At 45.9% G+C, this 19,844-nt stretch overlaps 1 protein-coding gene across 3 annotated transcripts in view; it reads right to left on the bottom strand.

Moving 5' to 3' along the window:
- Usp36 (ubiquitin specific peptidase 36) overlaps positions 1-19,844 on the bottom strand; it is a 44,012-nt gene that overhangs the window by 17,233 nt on the left and 6,935 nt on the right. For all 3 annotated transcript variants that reach the window (XM_087208380.1, XM_004860835.4, XM_004860837.4), the window contains 9 exons: positions 14,538-14,648; positions 13,591-13,693; positions 8,405-8,472; positions 7,819-7,889; positions 7,096-7,178; positions 6,024-6,135; positions 3,953-4,093; positions 3,303-3,403; positions 2,200-2,338 (listed from right to left, as the gene is read on the bottom strand). In XM_087208380.1, coding sequence (XP_087064506.1) covers positions 2,200-2,338; positions 3,303-3,403; positions 3,953-4,093; positions 6,024-6,135; positions 7,096-7,178; positions 7,819-7,889; positions 8,405-8,472; positions 13,591-13,693; positions 14,538-14,648 — 929 coding nt within the window. The remainder of the gene's footprint in view (positions 1-2,199; positions 2,339-3,302; positions 3,404-3,952; positions 4,094-6,023; positions 6,136-7,095; positions 7,179-7,818; positions 7,890-8,404; positions 8,473-13,590; positions 13,694-14,537; positions 14,649-19,844) is intronic.

The raw sequence follows: 19,844 nt of genomic DNA, 5'->3' as shown, positions 1-19,844 counted from the left end.
ACTCTTACTGACAATATTTATCTTTTTCAAAATATACCATAATTTGGCACTATTTTTTTATTTTATTACCATTTGTATCCTCGGTGTGCTTTGGAGTGAAGTTCAAGCATTCCAATCGAGTTTTGTTTTGTCTTTTTTTGGGGGGGGGTACCAGGGATCGAACTTGGGACCTTGTGCTTTGCGAGGCAGGTGCTGGAACCACTGAGGTAAATCCCCACCCGATGTTTTGTCATTTGGTACTAGAGATTCAACCCAGGCCTCCATACTGAGCTAATCCCCAGCCCTTTTTATTTTCTGAGACAGGGTCTAAATAAATTGTCCAGGCAAGGCTTGAACTTGCAATCCTACCTTAGCTTTCCCATGCTGAGATTACAGGTGTGCACTCTGCCCACCCCCACTCCACTCCAATGAGGCGATATTATAAATGTTAACCTTTGTGTTCCATGTTTTTCCTTATAGTTCTGGGGATGGAACCCAGGCCCTCAAGAATTTGGAGCATGCACTCTACCACTGAACTAAACTCCCAGTCCCTTGCTGCAAATATTTTAAAAATTTCATCATTTAATATATTATACATAAAGGTTTAAATTTTAGTTTAACCCATTTATATTTCACTTTCTCTCTCAATTTCTTTCCTTCCTCCCTCTCTTCCTTCTTTTCTTAGTACTGGAGATTAAACTCAGGAGCTTAGGCATGTCAGGCAAGTACTCTTTAACACTAAGCTACATCCCCAGCTAGTTCCTACCCCTTGAGACAGGGTCTTGTTAAACTGCCCAGACTGGGCTCCAACTTCCCATCCTCACACCTCAGCCTCCCAAGCAGCTGGGATTACAGGTGTGTGCCACCACATCTAGCTTCTCTCTCAATTTTAAGTTTACAAAGTCTTTCTACTTTCAGAGTTTAACTAAAACTCGCTTCTATTTTCTTTTGAGTTTCTGCGCCTATTTTTTTTTCCCCAATACTGGGGATTGAACTCAGGACCTTCCACTTACGAGGCAGGCATGGCGCCACTGAGCTAAATCCCCGGCCCTGGAAAACTTTCCTTTTTTTTTTCCACTTAAATTCTTTTATTGGTACATTTTAGGTATACAATATGTTTACATTCATCAGTGGGTGCTTGTACCTGTACATGATGGATCTTGGTTCTTATTTTTTCCCCATTTCCTGTGCGCCCTTTGCCCCCCCCCCCCCATTCCTTTGGAAAACTATTTTTGAAATGAAAACATTAGCAGCCAGTGAAGCAGCCTTGCAGGTGTGCAGGCAGGAACGCACTGCCCACAGGCATCCCACTCTGCTCCATGGTGGCCTGGAAGCTACGGGGGCTTGGTGGCTTCCAGACCTTGGCTCCAGGGGCCAGCAACTTTGTGATGACAATGTGTACTGTATTTCAATTCCTATGCCAATGTAAATGCTTCTGGTTTCAGTTTCTTTTCTCCACCATTGGAAGAAAAGACAGATTTATGTAAATGACCAAAGCCAGACCCTGCTGCCTAGATATGGGTTCATCTCTCCCAGGGAAAGAAGTGATGGCTCACAGCAGATACCTAGAGGGGCGATGCTACACGCTCTCAGACATGTGTTACAAGGAATGACTTGTTACCCTGCCAGTTCAATGGAGTCCCTAACTTTTTCAGCAGAAAATTTAAATACATATGATGATGACCTTGAGGCATTCCCTAACTTAGTTTTGGGGTCAGTGTTAGCATTTTGCCACATAAGCCTCAGCACTCTCTTTGTCCGAATACACGTGTGTACACGTTATGTACACATACTTCTATTTCTAAACCCAATATGTCTGTGCTGATTTCTATATACCTAGGCCAACCTTATACAGATCTAAGGATCACACCAGGACCCTAGCACAGGTGCAAGCACTCATGCTCTCAGAGTCAGGGGGTGGGATGCTTCCCAGGTGCTTGGGGCACAGTGCCCGCCTGTCATGGAACCTCAGCACAGCAGCTGGCCCACTGAATTAAGTTTGAATTTGTTGGGTCAGCCTCTCTCATCACTGTCCCCTCTCTCTATCCAATGGCAGCAGGTGACCAACTTAGGAAATACCATCAACTGACCCAGTATCACCGCCTGCCCACTCCTCCCATGTTGGCCAAGGGTCCTGCACAAGGAGATCTATGGACTCTTTGAGGTGCCAATGCAGAAGCTCCAAGAGCACCCACGCCAACCCGCCTTCCTCAACAGTACCTTTGCAGCTGGGGGGGAAGAAGTGACCCCGTTGCCAGCATTCTTCTTGGTGTGATCTGGAATCATACTTGGATGGCTGGGAAGGGTAGAGCCTCCCCTGGAGATGGGGCCCTCTGGACTCTTCTTAGAGCTTGGAATTCTGTTAGAGCAAGGTATCAAGTGAGGGGAAACCGTATGTAAGCTCACAGATAATACAGAGTGCAACTGAGGCAGAATCAGGGTTACCTGATATCAGGGTTAGGTTTCTATGTTTAGGTAGACGTGAAGAAGGAAGAAAACCACCTAAAGGAACCCTAAGTGTCCTCACATGCTTCTCTGAACTCTTGTCCTGCCCTTCAGCCACAGCAGAACCAAGAGGTTGTCTGGGGTTAAATTCTGAAGTCATCAGAGAGCAAAATATCCCTTGAATGCATCTTCCAAACACAGGAGCAAAAACCTGTCACCATGTCCTCCAACCACCAGGCTGGTGACCACCCTAAGAAAAGGCTCACCCAAAGCAGCTCCTTTAGACCCCCAAGCAGCAACCTTCCCTGCTTGCAGGGTCACTGCCCTAGTGAAAGCAGTCCACTGACTGCCATGCAAGGTGCCACATCTAATTTGGGGCAATATCATAAGAAAATAGGTGGCTTAGTCACACATGCCTGTAATCCCAGCACTCAGAGGCTGAGGCAGGAGGACTGCAAGTTGGAGCCAATAAAAAGGGGCTGGAGAAGAAGCTTAATGCTAGAGTGCCCTTGGGTTTGATTCCCCGTACCCACATCCACAAAAAATCAAGCAAGCAAACAAAGCAAGCAAGCAAGAAAATAGCTTACTTGCTTCATACATGTTCAAAATAGCATCAATGTGGGGGACAAATGGAATCCTATTTTGCCCCTCTCTAAAGCTTCAAGTTTTACTAATAACCAGAAACGCTTGGCTACAAAGAGTCATTTCAAGGGGACACGATCCATTATATACGACTGGGGGACAGTATCTGCCCAAGTCTTTTCTCTCCTATAGAATTCCCAATTCCTCCCAGGCAGGAAATGGCTGAGGAGTGCACTGGTTTGGCAACAGAGCACTAGAGGGTGCAGGCACATCTGGGGAGGGTGCAGGTTCCTCACCGAAGGTAGAAGAGTACGTAGGCCTGCTGATTCAGAACCACCTTGACATTGCTGGAGTGAACCAGGGAGTCGTTCATCTGGTACCACTGTCCGTTGCTTGCCTGGGTAGCACAGGGAGCAGGAAACAAAACAACCAGCAGACATTCCACAACCCCCATTATTCACAAAGAAAGTAGTGTTAGTTGCTACATGTATCCAAGTGCTAACTAACCTGTGTTGACTCCTCCTTTAGTGGGTACTATCTGCATCACTCCAAATGTGACCCTGAAGCATGAGCTGGGTCTCATGTCCCTCCTACTATCCCTTCTAAAGGAGACTAGGCAGATACAAGCCCCACAGTTTCCAAAAATGTTTGGCCTCCAAGTAAATTATTTTTTTTTAACTAGTTCTCCAAATAAATTTTTCCACTCTAAGGACAAAGGAGCTACTTCTCTAGGTCTCCCACAAATCTTAAAGAATACCAGACTCAGTAGAATCACTTCTTAAAAGACAGATTTTAACTGAATGTACTGAAGCAACAAGGACTTGAATGTAGCTAGAAAACATTGTCACTTCACAGAATAAATGTGCAGAGATCAAATTTGGACCTGCACAGGAAGCAGCGTAAGGCCACCATCCAGAGTGACTGATCAGAGCCTGCCAGCACTCACCTTCACATAGCAGTAGTAGTGCCCAGCATGGCAGCTGTAGCCTGAGTGGACCAGCACAGCATAGAGTCCGTACATGACAGGGTCGCCATTACTCTGGGACATATATGGACGGATGTTCAGGAATTCTGGGTAGCCTACATCCTGTTTGAAAAGTTCAAGGAAAAGGCAAATAATACTCACCCTTGAGAGTATGGATCAATTGGCCCTTTTCATCCACACCCACATGAAATGCCAGACTTGGTTGGTCTCTTAACAAGTTGGGGCAACTGGGTGTATAGGAACACTGCAGCAGGTGTGCCCCCACCCCACCACCAAATGGTCAACAATCAGTGATTAAGAGACAAGGAGCTGACATGTGGGTCTTGTTCACCTGACCTATGGGAAACTGTTATTGTCCCACTAAGTAACTGATGGGTTACACTTGTCTTTGCCACAGATCTAAACATTCTGGCTGTTTTCCAACTGCAAAACAAGAAAAATAATTCATTTTATTTCCCTCTGCTCTATAGGAACAGTTGGGAGAGAGAACAGAGACCATGCTGGGTTTAGGACTTCAGAAACCGAAGTGCTAAATCAATTTGGCCAAGTGCTCCAGTAAGGTAAAATTTTAATGGACTAGGGCAGAGGCATGCCAACATTAACTTATTCCAGAAAAGAAATTTTTTTCTTAGGAAAAAATATTGTTAAATTATCTTTCAATGATAGGTGATATGTCTGCATTTCTGGTCATACAGATAAATGGTTTTGGTGGGACTCAGGAATGAACCCAGGCCCTTACGCATACTAGGCAAGTGCTCTACCCTAAGGTATACCCCACCCCTTTTTATTTTGGGACAGGGTCCCACTAAATTATCTGGGCTGGCCTCAAATTTGGGACCCTCCTCCCTCATCCTCCCAAGTAGCTGGGATTAGCAGTGTGCACCACACACTCAGCTCACAAATCAAGTACAATCTCTGGAGTGAGACACACAGATTAGTGCCAGATCTTGGCACTCAGGGAGCTCCTGGGAGGTGCACACTGACAGAACTCCACACTAGTGACACCCGGGTCCTGAAGGGCTTTCTGTGCCATCCTCGTGCATCTTGAACACCAAGGCTCTGTCTTCTGTAACCACTTGTTATTTTTGCCTGTTCTTCAACTTCCTCAAACAACATGTACTTTTTTGTCTGGCTTCTATTGATCAATACAATGTCTAAGAGACTCACCTACAAATTTTTTCCTAGCCCTGACAAATACCAAAAGCCAATACACACCAAGGGCTCAAGAGCTTCAATCCAACCCTGTTAGACACAGAGCCCTAAAAGTCAAGGAGACGAGTGCTTCTCAAATGGCGCTTGTTCACTGGAGAGTAAGTTCCAGGAGGTATTAACAGAACACAAGCTCCGGAGGGCAAAACCACACATGCCCATCACCAGTGACCAGCACAGTATGTACAATGGAAGCATGGCAGTGTTAGTGAGATGAGGGAAAGCACGACTCCTCAGACCATTATGTCTAGAAAATTCTTCATGCTCAAGTCTCAGAGGTTTAACGGACAACGTGCTTAGTACAGGCTCTAAGAAAACCTGCAATTACTGCCACTGCTGAAACTAAGGCTCAGACAAGTCCCTTGCCCCAAACCACCTAACCAGGCTCTAACTATAGAACGGACTCTAGACTTTTATGAAGCACAGATGTCTTTTATTAGAATCCCATGGTACAAACAGATTTTTACTCTTTATTCCACAAAAAGCCACTGCATGCAACTGCACCAGTTTTAGAATCAAACAGTACATAGCAGATCAGCACTATAGAGTCCAGTGTTCATCATACTTGTTTCTCAAGGAAATCCTGGCACTCCACATCAGGAAAAGGCCAAGAACAAGCAGAAGTCGAGGGGAAAAAAAATCCAGTAAGACAATGGTTTTCAAACTGCACTGGGCAGAATAATTTAGAGATTGTGAAGAAATAAGATTCCTGGGCCCTGTATTCCAGGGAAAAGCCAGGAATCTGTGCCTTATATAAACAGTTCAGCTGAATGGATGTACAGCAAGACCCATGAAGCAGACTGGGATGCAAGTGAGCCCTCACCTTGGTGATCTTCCCCCCACTGAAGTTGGCAAAGCGCTTGAGAGACAGGGTTAAGACATTGGATGTTCTGTGGATGGTGAAGCGCTTGCTGGCTGGAACCTTCTTCTTGCATCTGTGAAGGAGAATGAAAAGGTATTAGACAGTGGTCTGAAAAACACCTGTGCTCATGCTATCTTAATAAAGCGACAATCACTTTGTGATAATGGAGACTTCTTAACAGAGACCTGTGCTTTAACAACAAAATCAATAGGTCCTCGGTCAAGAATAAACCCCTTAGGGCAGCAAAGACTAGAGAAAGGGTGGAGATCCTGAAGCAAAAAAACTACTTCACTAACTTGGAGAATGAATAAGATGTGCAAAAAGTGGCTTTAGGGTAATACAGGAAAGAACAAACCTAAGCAGATGCAGGAAATGATAAAACAAGTAAGCAGGAAATGGAAGCAAGCAAAGCCAGAAGACAAGCAGAGGAGGGAGGAAACAGAGACAGAAGTAAATAGCTTCTAGAGCTGAGGGACGAAAAACTGTTTTGGCACAGAGCAAGAAACTTGAAAAGCAGAATTAAGAAACTGTTTTTCAGGGTTGATTACAGCTTCACAGTGCCTACATATAAAGACACCACCCAGTAAGACTGCAGATGTTAAAAGGATGAGGAAGTGTTATATCTGCTGTGACACTTCAAGTTACAGAGAGAAGCCACAACCGTGTCTCATCTGAGAGGCAGGATGGTGTAGTGGTTCTCTGCCACATCCTATTGGCAAGACCCTTGGCAAGTTCCTTCCCCTCTGAGCCTCAGTTTTGCCACCTTGGGGAATGGGAGTAACAATGGTCCCTGTGACCCAAGTTAATATCTGCACACCCTTTAGAATACTGACAAGTGCTATGTGAACTCATGTCCACTCCCTTGTTTGTGTTGCAGGAGGGCCATGTTTATCATAAGGACTCATATACAGGCTGTTTAAGCCACGTGAGCAGGGTTACCTCTAAGGAAGGGGATGAAGGGTACTGGGTCAGGTGACTTATTTTACGATTTTCTGGATGTTGAGTCTTTCACTGAGAGCAAGGTGAAACTTACTTGGCACACATATAGGCATTCTCACCACTCAGGACATCTGGTTTCACAAAAAGTTCCAGAGCGCGCACAATATTTGCAGCTTGCTGAGAAGGATAAAACGAATTAAACAGCAGGAGAAAAAGGCTGACTCAAGATATACCAAATTTAAGGTCTTTTTCAGGCTGAGGCAGCAAATCACAGAACTTGACTTGCATAAAAATTGGCTCACTAGCTGCCACCTCCTGAGACTTGGAACACCCACTACAAAGGAGGAGGGAGCCAAGCTGTGTCCTTTTTCTAGCAGTGACAAGTGACAGCCACATGAGGTCGGGCATGTGAATCAGTCACTTTCATCTCGACTGTAGCTGCATCCGCTCGAAGGCTTACATGGCCCAGCAACGGCGACCCAGAATAAAGAACAGGGCCAGCCCATGGTGCCCCAAAGTCTGCAGCTCCTACGGAATGGCTCCCTGGCACATCAAGGTCTCTCTCAAGCTTGTGTGACAGTGCTGCCACTGTTCATGCCTCTGAACACAAAACTCTTTCTTTTCTCTCTTTTCTCTCTCTCTCTCCCTCTGTCTCTCTCTCTCTTTCTTTCTTTCGATAGGAGTATCAGTTTCTAACATAAGTTGGATGCTAAGTATTTCTTATCCTCATCTGTTCTGGCAATACGCCTTCATTGCCCTGCCTGGCCCTCAGCTTCAGTGCCCTGATGAAGATAAAACCCCGGAGCCCCATATGTACCCGAATCTCTAGCGCCACATCCAGGTAGGGGTCGTAGGTGTCTGAGACGCTCTTGCACACGGAGCACTTCACTGCAACAGACAAAGAGCAGTGAGCAGCCACAACCACAAGGGGACCTCCAGGCTCTCCACACCTAGAACCGCAGGGCCAGAACTCTCAGCCTGCTTCTGCCACAGAGGATTGTCTGGCCAGGCCCTGGAGTCAGGAGGTGGGAGACAGCCCCTTGCTAGCAGCGCTCACAAGCAGATGCCAAGCCTCCCCACACCTGGGTCTCATCTGTCACCAACCAGTAACTGCCCTGGGCCGACCGGCAGTGCTCTGTAGTGGGACAGCAATGGCCACACCTGGAGGACCAGGGATAGCAAGGTGGGAAAAGCACATCGTCACTACACTTGGCACTTTTCCCCAACTCTCTCACAGGGACATTGTTAAAATTAGTAAGCAGGCAGGAAGCCAAGGTTCAAGACCTCCACGATGTACTGAGTCTCCCTAGGAAGGAATGAGGTCAGCCTACCCACAAATGCTCAAGGTTTTCTGGGTTAATGTCTAGCAACCAGAGCAGGATGGAGAAAACATTTCTACTCACCTCGTGATCTGAGATAGCCTCCAAAAATCTGATGCACCAAGGTGGTTGCCTGTGTCTGACGATCCAGCCTGAAAAGGAGGCAAGCCTCTGAGACATAGCTGTGTTTGAATCACTTCCCCCCAGTCAGTGACCACTGAGAAAGCATACCTGCTCCGCCACACTTGGAACTTGCACCTCAGGGCCCAGCAGTGCTGGGGAAAGAGGCTTTCTGCAAAGCTACCCCTTCACAGCTGGCAACCTTGCCACCCACTTCACAGAAAATAAAAGGTGCAGAAAAGTACCTGCATCCTCACCCTTTCCTTTAACTCTTAATAAAAGAACCCAAATATGCGGTGGGGCTGGAGGCTTAGCCCTCCCTGAGCTTTGGGGTAGGAAAGTGGGTAGGAACAAACCCCCCTTCTCCACAGCCTTCTCAGCAAAAGACAACAGGGTCATGAGGCCCCAGCATGGATTACTAACCCAGGGCAACACTAGCCTTAGTACCAACCTGCCCAGTGGAGCTGAGAGCCCATGGTCTTCCTGACACCTACCCTGCCCCAAAGAGGTAGAAGCCCACAGTCCCCTTGTATGACAAGGATTTGTGTAGCAGTTACTTGTGTCCTGCAGACTCTGGACAACACTCCATAGCTCGTTTTCTCTCCTGGTTCCATTTGCTGCCCTCCACATCTGCTCCACCTCAACCCTCTGAAATTCTGTCGTCACCAGCGCACCAAGCCCCAGCTCTGGAGTCTTTTCTCTATAGACTATGGCACTCAGAGACTAGTGGCCCCTTCCTGCTCCTCACAGGGATCTGTCCCTGGGCTAGGGGCTAAGCGGCCTGATTCACACTGCCTATACGACACACGCACACATAGTTTCTCTGCCTGCCGCTGGGCTAGGCCTTTATTCACCACAGTGCTTCCCAGACTGGGAGCTCCAAAACCTCTAGGGCACACTTTTGCTTTGCAAAGTTAGGAAATTAAAAAGTCAACGGCCACCATCTACTGTTATCACCATTCATCAAAAGAGGGGCTATTTTAACTCCAAATAAACTAGCAGGGTGGCATCTCAGAGGACGCTGAAAACCTACAGGCAACTGAACACTACAGCAGGTGCCAAGTCCCAGGTCCGAGAGAAGTGAGAACCAGAGCGTACAGAACCACTGAACCCACCCTCAGAGTTGCAGGCAGAGAAAGCACAAGCACCGACAGGAGGCCAGGGCCTGGCAGCGTACTCCCCTCATGGCCCCGTATCACACCACCCGGGCATGCCAGGATACCTCAGGGACAATGAGGGAGGGGAGTGAGGCCACTGGGTCGGCCCCAGTCACCTGGTGTCAGAAAAAAGGACTACAGAGGCCTGAGACTGGGTGGGGAAGGACCAAAGAAAAAGAGACATTATGATCCTGAAAAAAACCCAAACAATCAGAGGTTGCAGACCCTCCTACAACTCAGAAAAGCCCTATTAGTTAAAGAAAATGCCCTCACTGTGCTGACAGAGGGGCTGTGGCTTCAAAACCCCGAGACTCATAGACCCAGAGAGAGGAAGGCAGCCTCGGTTGAGGCAAAGGGGATAGGGTAGAAAACAGCAATAAACAAGATGTAAAACATTCACAGATGAAAACTATCCCTGGGAAGCAGGCACAAAGCAAGAGAAAACAACACGAACTCCACACTGAATTAAATATCCTCTGATACACAAGGGATACAAAAAACTACTCTGAATAAAATAGGAAAAATTTTTTTGAGACAGGGTCTCACTATGTAGCTCTGGCTGGCCTTGAACTCACTATGTAGCCCAGGCTGGCCTCTAATTTGCAGCAATCCTCCTGCCTCAGCCTCTCAAATACTGGGATTACAGGCATGCAGCACCACACTCAGCTCAAAAAATTTTAAAAATACAGAAAAGTGAACTCAGGAAAGAAAGAAGATTTCACACACACACACACATGTCAACAATGAAGACAGCAGTATAATTGTCTAAGGGAGAAATCCACACAGGGGACTACAGAGCAGGAAAACAAGCAGAGAATGAACACACAGTGAAGACAGGGCATCCAAGAGAAAGCAATGAACAGTAATAATGGAGTACAATGTAGCAACAAAATATAAAACTAGAACAAAGAAATCTTCCAGAAGCAAGCAAAAATGTCCTCAAAACAAACAAACTACAGCCCAGGATTTAGCTCAGTGGTGCCACCACCTGCTTTGCAAGCGCAAGGTCCTGAGTTCGATCCCCAGTACAAAAAAGAGAGAGAGGGCAAAACAAACAAAATACTGCCATCAGCGTGCTGCCACGCGAGAGCACCCTCCCAATCGGTGCTGAGTGGCACCACGGCAAGGTCGCCTCCCTGGTAACAGAGCCCCTAGGCCACACTTGGCAGCATGACATGCTCATTTACCAAGCTGGCCTCATGGTGGACTGCTGCACATTTTTAAACCACAGAATTTAAGAGAGCACCAGTCCAGAGGCAATAGTGCTTCAGACACCACTTGACCATTGTTGTAGGCTGAGTCTTAGGTTAGTAAATGCTTTTCTGTCTGTATTTAGGGTTAATATTCAACTTCTAAGTTTCCTTGGTCAGGTGACAATGTGGCATATAGGAAAATTAGATAATCAGCTGTGAGACAGCCTAGAAAAACCATCAGGCTTTAAAGATTAAAAAAAAAAAAAGTGGTATCACATACTTATAATTCTAGCATTGCGGAGGCTGAGGCAGGAGGATCATAAGTCAGGCTGGGTTACACAGCAAGTTCAAGACCAGCCTGAACTACATGACAAGACACTGTCTCAAACAAAACAAAAGGGAGCCACTGCCACCCCAAAAATCCTCAAGTCCTCTAAGCAAAAAAGCAAATAGCTCCATCAAGAGAATGACAACTCAAATCTGGGAAATTCTGTGCAAGCATTTAAAAAGGGGAGATGTACAAAGGGAGTCAATGGAATCTCCCACACAGTGAAAGAAATTTAAAAAATAAGCCAACAGAAAAAGCACAGCAAATGCGCCATATATAATGATTGTGAGATACAAGGATGAGGGCTGAGAACAACCTTTTCGGTGGCAACGACACCCTGAAAGGGCTTGACCTGCCTAACAATCTGAACCTTAGGGTGCCTGAAACAGCCCAGAGAGGGATGGGATGAGTACGTGTGTGGGAGGGGAGACCTCCCAGAGAAGGGGTGCAGCTCCAACATGGGCAAAGGACAGAGCCAAAAGGCACAGATTGTGACAAAGACACTTCCTAATGCTGGGGCAACGATTCTCCGAGAAGGCGGGGCAGAAGTGAGCATCCACCCACAAGCGCCCGCACAGAGCAAAACAGCCGCAGCACAGCCTCCGAGCGCCACAGAGCGCCACAGAGCGCCACAGAGCACAGAGGCGGCAAGCTCAGACACGCCAGAAGACAAATGCGACGCAAGCAACGGCAAGGATCTTTAAGACTCGGGCAGCAAACTGCACACCCTGACAGCAAGAACAGAGAGTCTTAAGGCCACAGAGCACAAACGCTGACTGTGCACCTACCAAGCCACAGAGAAAACACCAGGAAGTTCCGTAGAGATATTACAAACACACTCTGATCACAATGCAAGCAATCTCAAAATCGCCATCACCAGCAAAAATCAAAACGGGCTGCTCACCTACCAACTGATATCCCAAATGATTCTTGGCTATGGAAAGCGCACCCTTGTGACATTTTTTCACTAGAGGCCAAGGGAAACTCTCAGGCGGTGTTGGTGAGCATCCATCTCTCACCTGACATTGGCCTCTTTCCTGTCCCCCTCTGTGGGAGGTGCTAGCCAACACCTCAGAGGCCACATCCGGACTCCTTCCCTACAACAGCCGCAAATCCAACCCACCCTCCACCCCCAGCCCTCCCCAACTTCTTCCACCAGCAGATACCACCTAACTGGCCTGGGTCCAGAGGCCAGTTCCTGTCCTAAACTCTCGAGGTGACCATGTCCTTTGCTAGGGTTAGCTACTGCAGCAGACCCTCATACCCCACTGCGGGGCGGGGAACTCCCCCTTCCCTGCTGGGGTCTAACCTCCAGAACAGGCTAGGTCACCCCAACCTTCCATGCCTTAAGTGTGGTTTCCAGTCTTTCCAAGACCATGCTTTCCACAGGATGAGGAAATGCAGCACTGTAAGCTCCTTAGACATCTTTAACCTCTAGACCCTCAGAGCTGAATTAAGTGTCAGGCACACAGGAGGTCAACAAACAACTACTGGAGCAAGCATCTCACCAGGGGATGGTACATTTAAAAGGGCAGACCCAGTTCGTGTGTTTGTGTATGGGCACATGAGAGCTCACGTCCCCTCAGGGGATGGGAAGAGCATGTGCCTTCACCCTTTGAACAGGAAACCAGCGTCCAAGAATCCGGTGACAAATTTTTTTCATGTAACTTGACAAAGTTTTCTTATATACAGGTTATTTACCTAAGACTCTCATTCACCGGAACAGGTGGTGTTCCTATTTCAAACCCTCACTGCTACAACTCAATTGTTCTAAGGAACAATCTAGACATTTCCTAAGCTGTTTCAGACATTTCCAGATACAGGTTTTAGTTCTCTTCCAAGCTTCAATGAGAAGCAAGGGATAGCAAGCACTCCCTGCCTGGTCTCAGCTGAACCTCCACCCCACGGAAAGACAACACAGAGCCCTTGACAATGGTGGCAGGTACGTATGTAAGCACTCATTCCGTAATCAACGGTTACACAAATATGTTCTGCTCTCCAAATCTCAAAAACAGTAAGCAAGCAGAGTGAACCTGTAAAAATCATAACCTTGCTAACCTCAAGTTCTCCTACATGCTGGTAAGTTCTTATACAGAGATATTATAATTCCCACTACCCCACCCTCTCTATCAAAACAACAGAGAGATTTTAGAAAGACCAAGAGCCACAACCAGAGCCCACTCATTCCAGACCTGCCAAATCACTTTCCCTCGCCGGGGTGCGTGGGACAGAGCTACCACTCCTTGGTCCTGCCGCCTGATCCAATCACACTGCCCGTGGCCAGCCAGGAGGATACAGGAGACAGCCCTCTCCCAGGCACCCCCAATTTGGGCCTCAGTGGGGGCCCACGCATATGTGCAAATTCTGCCTCGTGTGCAGAGAAGCCCGGTAGGCGAGTGAGGGCTGGCTGTCTCCACCGTAAAGGAGTCCGGTGAAGCCCCTCAGGATGGGCGGGAGAGGCTAGGCACATACTTGGCATAGCCACTCAGGCAGGCCTTCTGCATGGCGTCGATGGTGTACCGGAGAAACTCGTGTGCATCCTCTTGGTTCCCAAAGCGGAAGTGCCGCGCAATCTCTGCGGAAGGAAGGAAAGGGTAGAGAAGAGTGCTGCCTGCCCCAGGTCCACTGCTTAGTCACAAGGGGAAGAGACCGCCCTTTTACAATTTTCACAGCACAAAGTGAAGAGACCGAGCACTCTGCGTCACGCTGTACAGCCTACTCTCCGTTCAGGGAGGCAGCTAATTGCTCAGTGAGACCTAAGGGCTTGGGCTTGGCTGGGCGCAGGGGCTCACACCTGCGGTTTCAGCTATTCTGGAATATTAGTAGAGCCCAAGAGTTCGAGGCCAGCCTGGGCAACCGGGCGAGATCCCCCACTCCCAAAGAAAACAGAATGTAAAATTCCACAGACGAACTAGTTTTCCAAGAGCCAACACAGAAATCAGTGGATTCTAACCACATCAGTTCCAAACTTAGGTGCCAACTTAGGTTCCAAAAAACCAGGAATTCATCTTTTCTACCAAGTGACTGGGAAACCGGATCTCCACAGCATGTGTTGGCTGCTTCCTCTAAATCTCTGAAAGGACTTGGCATACTCTCATCCTCCTCTCCCAGCTGTCCCTCACACTCACCTGCCAGCCTTAAACACACCACACACTCTCTGCCTGATCAAAACTCACCTGTCCTTGAGGCAGGGAGCAGGTCCCACCTGATCAGAAAGCCTTCCTTCCTTCAGGGCAACTCCCTAGGCCTCGTGCGTCTCAACTACCACTCCTTTGGCCTGCAAGGCTCAATGTGGGACCATTAGCCAGTAAGGATTCCTAAGACTACTTTCATGACATTCTCCTCCCTTCTACTGTCTTGGCAGCACCAACCAAGGAGCTAGCATTTAGCCGACACCCAAACCATGAGTCCATTCTTACTTTTCAGGTCGCGGATGAAGGAGATGGGCTTGATAGCATTACCACTGTTGGCAAAGGCCTGAACGATGTGGTTCTGCATGACGCACAGCATGCAGAAGCTTCCCTGGTGACCTGTTTATGAAGAAGCAGCAACATTAAGATAAGAGCTTTGGGGAGCATTCCCACCCACACCTCCACTCTGACGAAAGAGAAGCACAGCACACAAGGGCAAGCACGTCTGTGAGAGGCCAGGTGAGCCACAGAGACCCCGGACTAGACAAAGATTTGTGGGTTGCCAGGGAAATATTCTTCTCTCCTGGATGGCATTCCAGGGCCATGAGGCTTCCACAGCTGTAATTCTGACACTCCTGCACCACTATGGCCCTGTTTTAATGCCACTGATTTGCATGAGATCTTTTTCATATCTAATATACAAACATACACACACACACAATTTGGTGGTGCTGGGGATTAAACACAGGGCTTTCACACAGAGCTACTCTGTAGTCCTTTTTTATTTTGAGGTAGCGTCTTGGTAAGTCACTAAGTGACCCAAGTTGGGCTCAAACTTGCCATCTTCCTGTCTCAGCCTCACAAGAGTGCTAGGATTAGAGGTATGTACTACCATAGATGGCTCATTAGTACTCTGTAGTTACACAATGAGGAAGTCTAATTTTCTTTTCTTTTTTTTTTAGTACCAGGGATCGACCTCAGGACCTTGCAATTGCAAGGCAGGCAACAGTGCCACTGAGCTAAATTCCCGGCCCGAGGAAGTCTAATTTTCAACATGAAGTTTATAGGAAAATATCTTCTCTAATGTCTGAGTTACATCACATGGTCAATAAGCTACAATATTTTAGGACTTCCTCATGGTCCCTCAGTGGGAACCTCTGCTCTACTCCACCCAGTAAGGACCTCATTACTGTTTAGCAAGGACTGAAAACTGTAGACTTTCAAAAAGCAAATATTTTGGCTTTGTACACTATGTAGTCTATAACAACTAAGCACTCTACCACACTGTAAGGCAAAATCAGCCAGAGGTAATATATAATAGGTGCCAGGTCTGGTGGTGCATGCCTGTAATCCTAGCACTCGGGAGGCTGAGGCAGGAGGATCACCAGGAGTTTGAGGCCAGTGTGGGCGCCATAGTGAGCTCAAGGCCAGCTTGCACTACAAAGTGAGACCCTGTCTTAAAACAACAACAATTACAACAACAACAACGTGTATTCACAGGAGTGCAGTACAAGCAAACTCTGCATATTAAACAGCTTGTTCTTCACAGGCATTAGATCAGACTGTGGTACATTCTTACCTTTATGATTGTGACTTAAGTACAAAGAGAGGTGCAAAGAATAACGATGCTCAGCTCTACCCCATTTTACGTGTCTTATCAGTAAAACAATGGTGTAACAATTAACTTTCCTCAATCATATTCTCCATATTCCTTCATCCAAGATGAGCACTAATTTGAGTCAGGCAATTATTATTCCCATTCATGTACTTCCTGCATTAATACATGCTGCACAACCACAAATGATACATGGCACTGTGGCCATGTGTTTCCAAGCTCATAGCAACTATACCATGCAGCTAGATATCATGTACATCAGCCACTTGCTTTTTAAATTAAGTTTGCTGGTACATTTTAGGTATACGATATGACATTTACCATTGGAAATTTGTACCTGTACATGATATACCTTGGTTCTTATTTTTTTCCCCATTCCCTTGCTCTCTATTCAACCCCTCCACCCCGGCCTATTTACAAAGACTTTGTTTCCATTTTTTCCTTTTCCCTACCCCCACCCCCCCCTTCTCCTTCCCCTTTGGACCTTTTCGTCCTATTTCACATTATCTATTATACCTTTTGGTCCTTTTTTACACTTTCAGTTTCTTACACCAGAGAAACTATTCGGTATTTACCCATGTGTGTCCTATTTATTTCACTTAAGAGTATTGCCTCAATGTGCATCCATTTAGCTATAAATGCTTCTAGTTTATCATTCTTTATGGCCTAGTAGTACTCCACTTTATTTTTTTTCCCCCACTTTATAAATAAACCACATCTCTCCCCACCACCTGGGACCGAGGATCAAACTCAGGACCTTGGGCTTGCAAGGCAGGCTCGTTGCCACTGAACTAAATCCCTGACCCCTAAAATCACATCTTCTTTATCCAGTCTCCAGTTGATGGACATTTGGGCTATTCCCAAGATTTAGCTATTACAAACTGTGTTGCTATAAACATGGGTGAGCATATATCACTGCGGTATGATGCTTTTAATTTTTTTTGGAAGATACCAAGCGACTAGTTGGGTCAAATGGGACCTCTGATCCTAGTTTTTTGAAGTATCTCCACAACGATTTCCACAAGCACCTTGCTTTCTTAAAATCCACATGGACACAGCTTTAATCCTTCCGATTGTGCAGCTAGAGTATTTCACTGAATGAACAGACCAGTCTGTGTCTGTTCCTAACACGCGCTCAGCCCATCCACTTCTTCTGCTACCTCCACTGGACACAGTAAGAGCTGTTCAGAAGCTGTGGTCCCAGGCTGCACCCATTCCTCTGCAGGACTGTACTGTCTTACTCGGGTTGCCGACTGTTGGGACAGTTTTGGGCTGCAGACATTTTAATACACACAGCAGATCTTCTCTGCAGAACTGCTGGGTACCAGATTTCCCAAAGTAGTTACACCAGCTCAGGCCTGGAGTATAAAAAGACTCTCAGAGCTCTATCTCCTCTGACATTTGTATTGTCACACGTCTGAGTTATGATTCACCAAGGTATAGAACAGCATCCCACTGTGGTTTTCATGGCCTTTCCCTGAAGACTACAGGCTGAGCATTGCTTCATGTGCTTCTCTGACCTTGAATTTCCTCTTCTGTAAAATGCCTGTTCCTAATTTTATCTGTTTTTTAACAAGTTGCCTTCTCTGTGTTGATTTACCATTCTTTATGTACTTTTAATACCAATTTGTGCTGATTACATGCCGCAAGTTTTGTCTCCCAGCTTGTAGATGGTGTTTAAATTTTCTTTAAACTTTTTTATAATTCCTTTTTTTTTCTTTTTTTTGGTACCAAGGATCAAACTCGGACCTTGCATTTGAGAGGCAGGCAGCGGCACCATTGAACTAACTCCCCAGCCCACACTGTTACACTTTTGATACTGTTCTTTGTCCATGTTTTTACAAATGATGTGAAATAAGGACCCTATATCAGTGTCTTCTATATGTTAAGCCAAGTTTTAATTAATTTTAGTTCCATGTATTAAAATGACGGATCCACGTACATGCAAAAAACTGGTACGTGCCACCACACTTCCATATATGTGAGTCTCTTTCTGGGCTCCTAAGTCTATTCCATTGGTTAGAACATCTCTCTTGGATCTAATACTGTAACATTTTAATTTTTTACATTGTCATTTAAGTCTCTCTAGTTGGCAGAATGCATCCCTTCTCAAAGTCATTTTCATAAATGTCTTAGAGGGCTGGGACTGGGGGGTTGCAGCCCAGTGGTAGAGGCTTGCCTAGCATGTGCAATGGGTTTCAGCCCCAGGACAGGGGAGGAAAAAAAAGTGTCTTGGTGATTTTTGGACTTTTGGTTTTCTGTATAAATTTTAGAATCAACTGAATGTATATTAGTCTACACATTAATTTAAGAACTAACATCTTTATAACAGTGAGTTTTCCCTTTATGAAAGCAGCTCTTTCTCTCATTTAATGTCCTACAATGAAAGTTTTCCACATGTATCTGGCTAAATTTAGGTCTAGACTTCATTGTTTATGTATACAGCAAATTGCTTATTGTTTGAGACAGAAAAATTCAACTAATTTTTGTTTACTAATGTTATACCTAACCATGCTGCCAAATTCCCCTTGCTGAATTTCTATTTTGCCTATACATTCTTTTGGTTTCCTAAGCAGCAATTTTGTTTAAAATTACAATAGTGTTATTCCCCTCTCCTCTTCCAGAAGCCACATCTGTGTCTGGGACCAACGCAATCTTAAACAAGACATGAGGGTGACCATGCTTCACCATGATTTACAGTATGCTTCCAATGCCTTCTTAGCATGATGGCTTGATTTTTTCTACTCTGCCGAGAGTTTCATTTTTAAAAAATACATAACATGGGCGGGGAATTTAGCTCAGCGGTCCTGCTGCTTGCCTTGCAAGCATAAGGTCCCGAGTTTGATCTCCAGTACCAAAAAAAATATTATGAATTCTTTTGAAGAGAGAGGCATCTATTTTCAGGTAAACTTTCTCGTTTAAAGTTGCTTGATATAGTAATTATGCAAAGGTAGCAAAATCAGCACTTAATTAGGTAACAGTTTCTTTGTGCCGAGTACCATTCCAAGCACTTTACAGAATCCACTTGTGCCTAAACACAAGTCTGTGAGGAAGTTTTTATTTCTCTGCAGACCAGGGTCAGGAGACAGAGAGGCCAGAGGACTGCGGTGCAGACACAGGTCAGCTCCAGGGCAGCAATGTGCAGCAATACTCGCACAACTGTGCCACACACTTTCCCACAGCGGGACACCCTTGCACTCCTAGGATGAACAGAAGGTGCTCCTGCTGTTTTAAAAACTAGCCCACCTGCTACGATTTCCCTAGAATATTTTTGCCCAGTACTAGGGTTGAAATCCATGGCCTTGTGCACTCCACCACCGAGCCACACCTCCAGACCATCCCGAATTTTTATAACTTGTTTGTGATGACATTATACCTTTCCTGTTTAATAGTTGTTTTTTTTTTTCTTAGTACCGGGGATCGAACTCAAGTCCTTGTACCTGCAAGGCAGGCCGCGGAACCACTGAGCTAAACCCCTGGCCCCTTTTTAATAGTTTTTTTAAAACTTTGCTACCCAAATTATAAGACCCTCATAGAACAAGCTAGAGAATATTCTCTCTTGTTCTATTACTAGAAGAGTTTGTGAAGAATTGGCAAAACATGGCCCTGCGCCTGCCTCGAAAGTGCAAGGTCATGAGTTCAATCCACAGTACCGCAAAAAAAAAAAAAAAAAAAATTGGCAGGACATGTTCAGTTTCAAAGAACTCACCTATCAAATCATCCTGGCCTGGTGTTATCTTCTATGGGGAGATTTTTTAATCCCTGTTTTACTTTCTTTAGGTACTCCCTTCAGCTTTTGATGTTGTAATTTATTTCACCCATTTTAATTTCTACTTGGGGGTATAGTCCATAATACACACAAAACATATCAGTACAATAGATATATAAAATAATTGGATTCTATCTTACTCCAGAAAGAATGGCTATCATCAAGAAATCAAATAAAAACAAACGCTGGTGAGGCTGTGAGGAAAGAACCC

This window comes from Heterocephalus glaber, unplaced genomic scaffold (genome assembly GCF_053883595.1).
Source record: "Heterocephalus glaber isolate CG9 unplaced genomic scaffold, H.glaber_assembly_v1.0 deba00000937, whole genome shotgun sequence".
Classification (NCBI taxonomy): Eukaryota; Metazoa; Chordata; class Mammalia; order Rodentia; family Bathyergidae; genus Heterocephalus; species Heterocephalus glaber.
The sequence above is the reverse complement of the archived record's forward strand: the minus strand, read 5'-3'. Positions and strand labels throughout refer to the sequence as shown.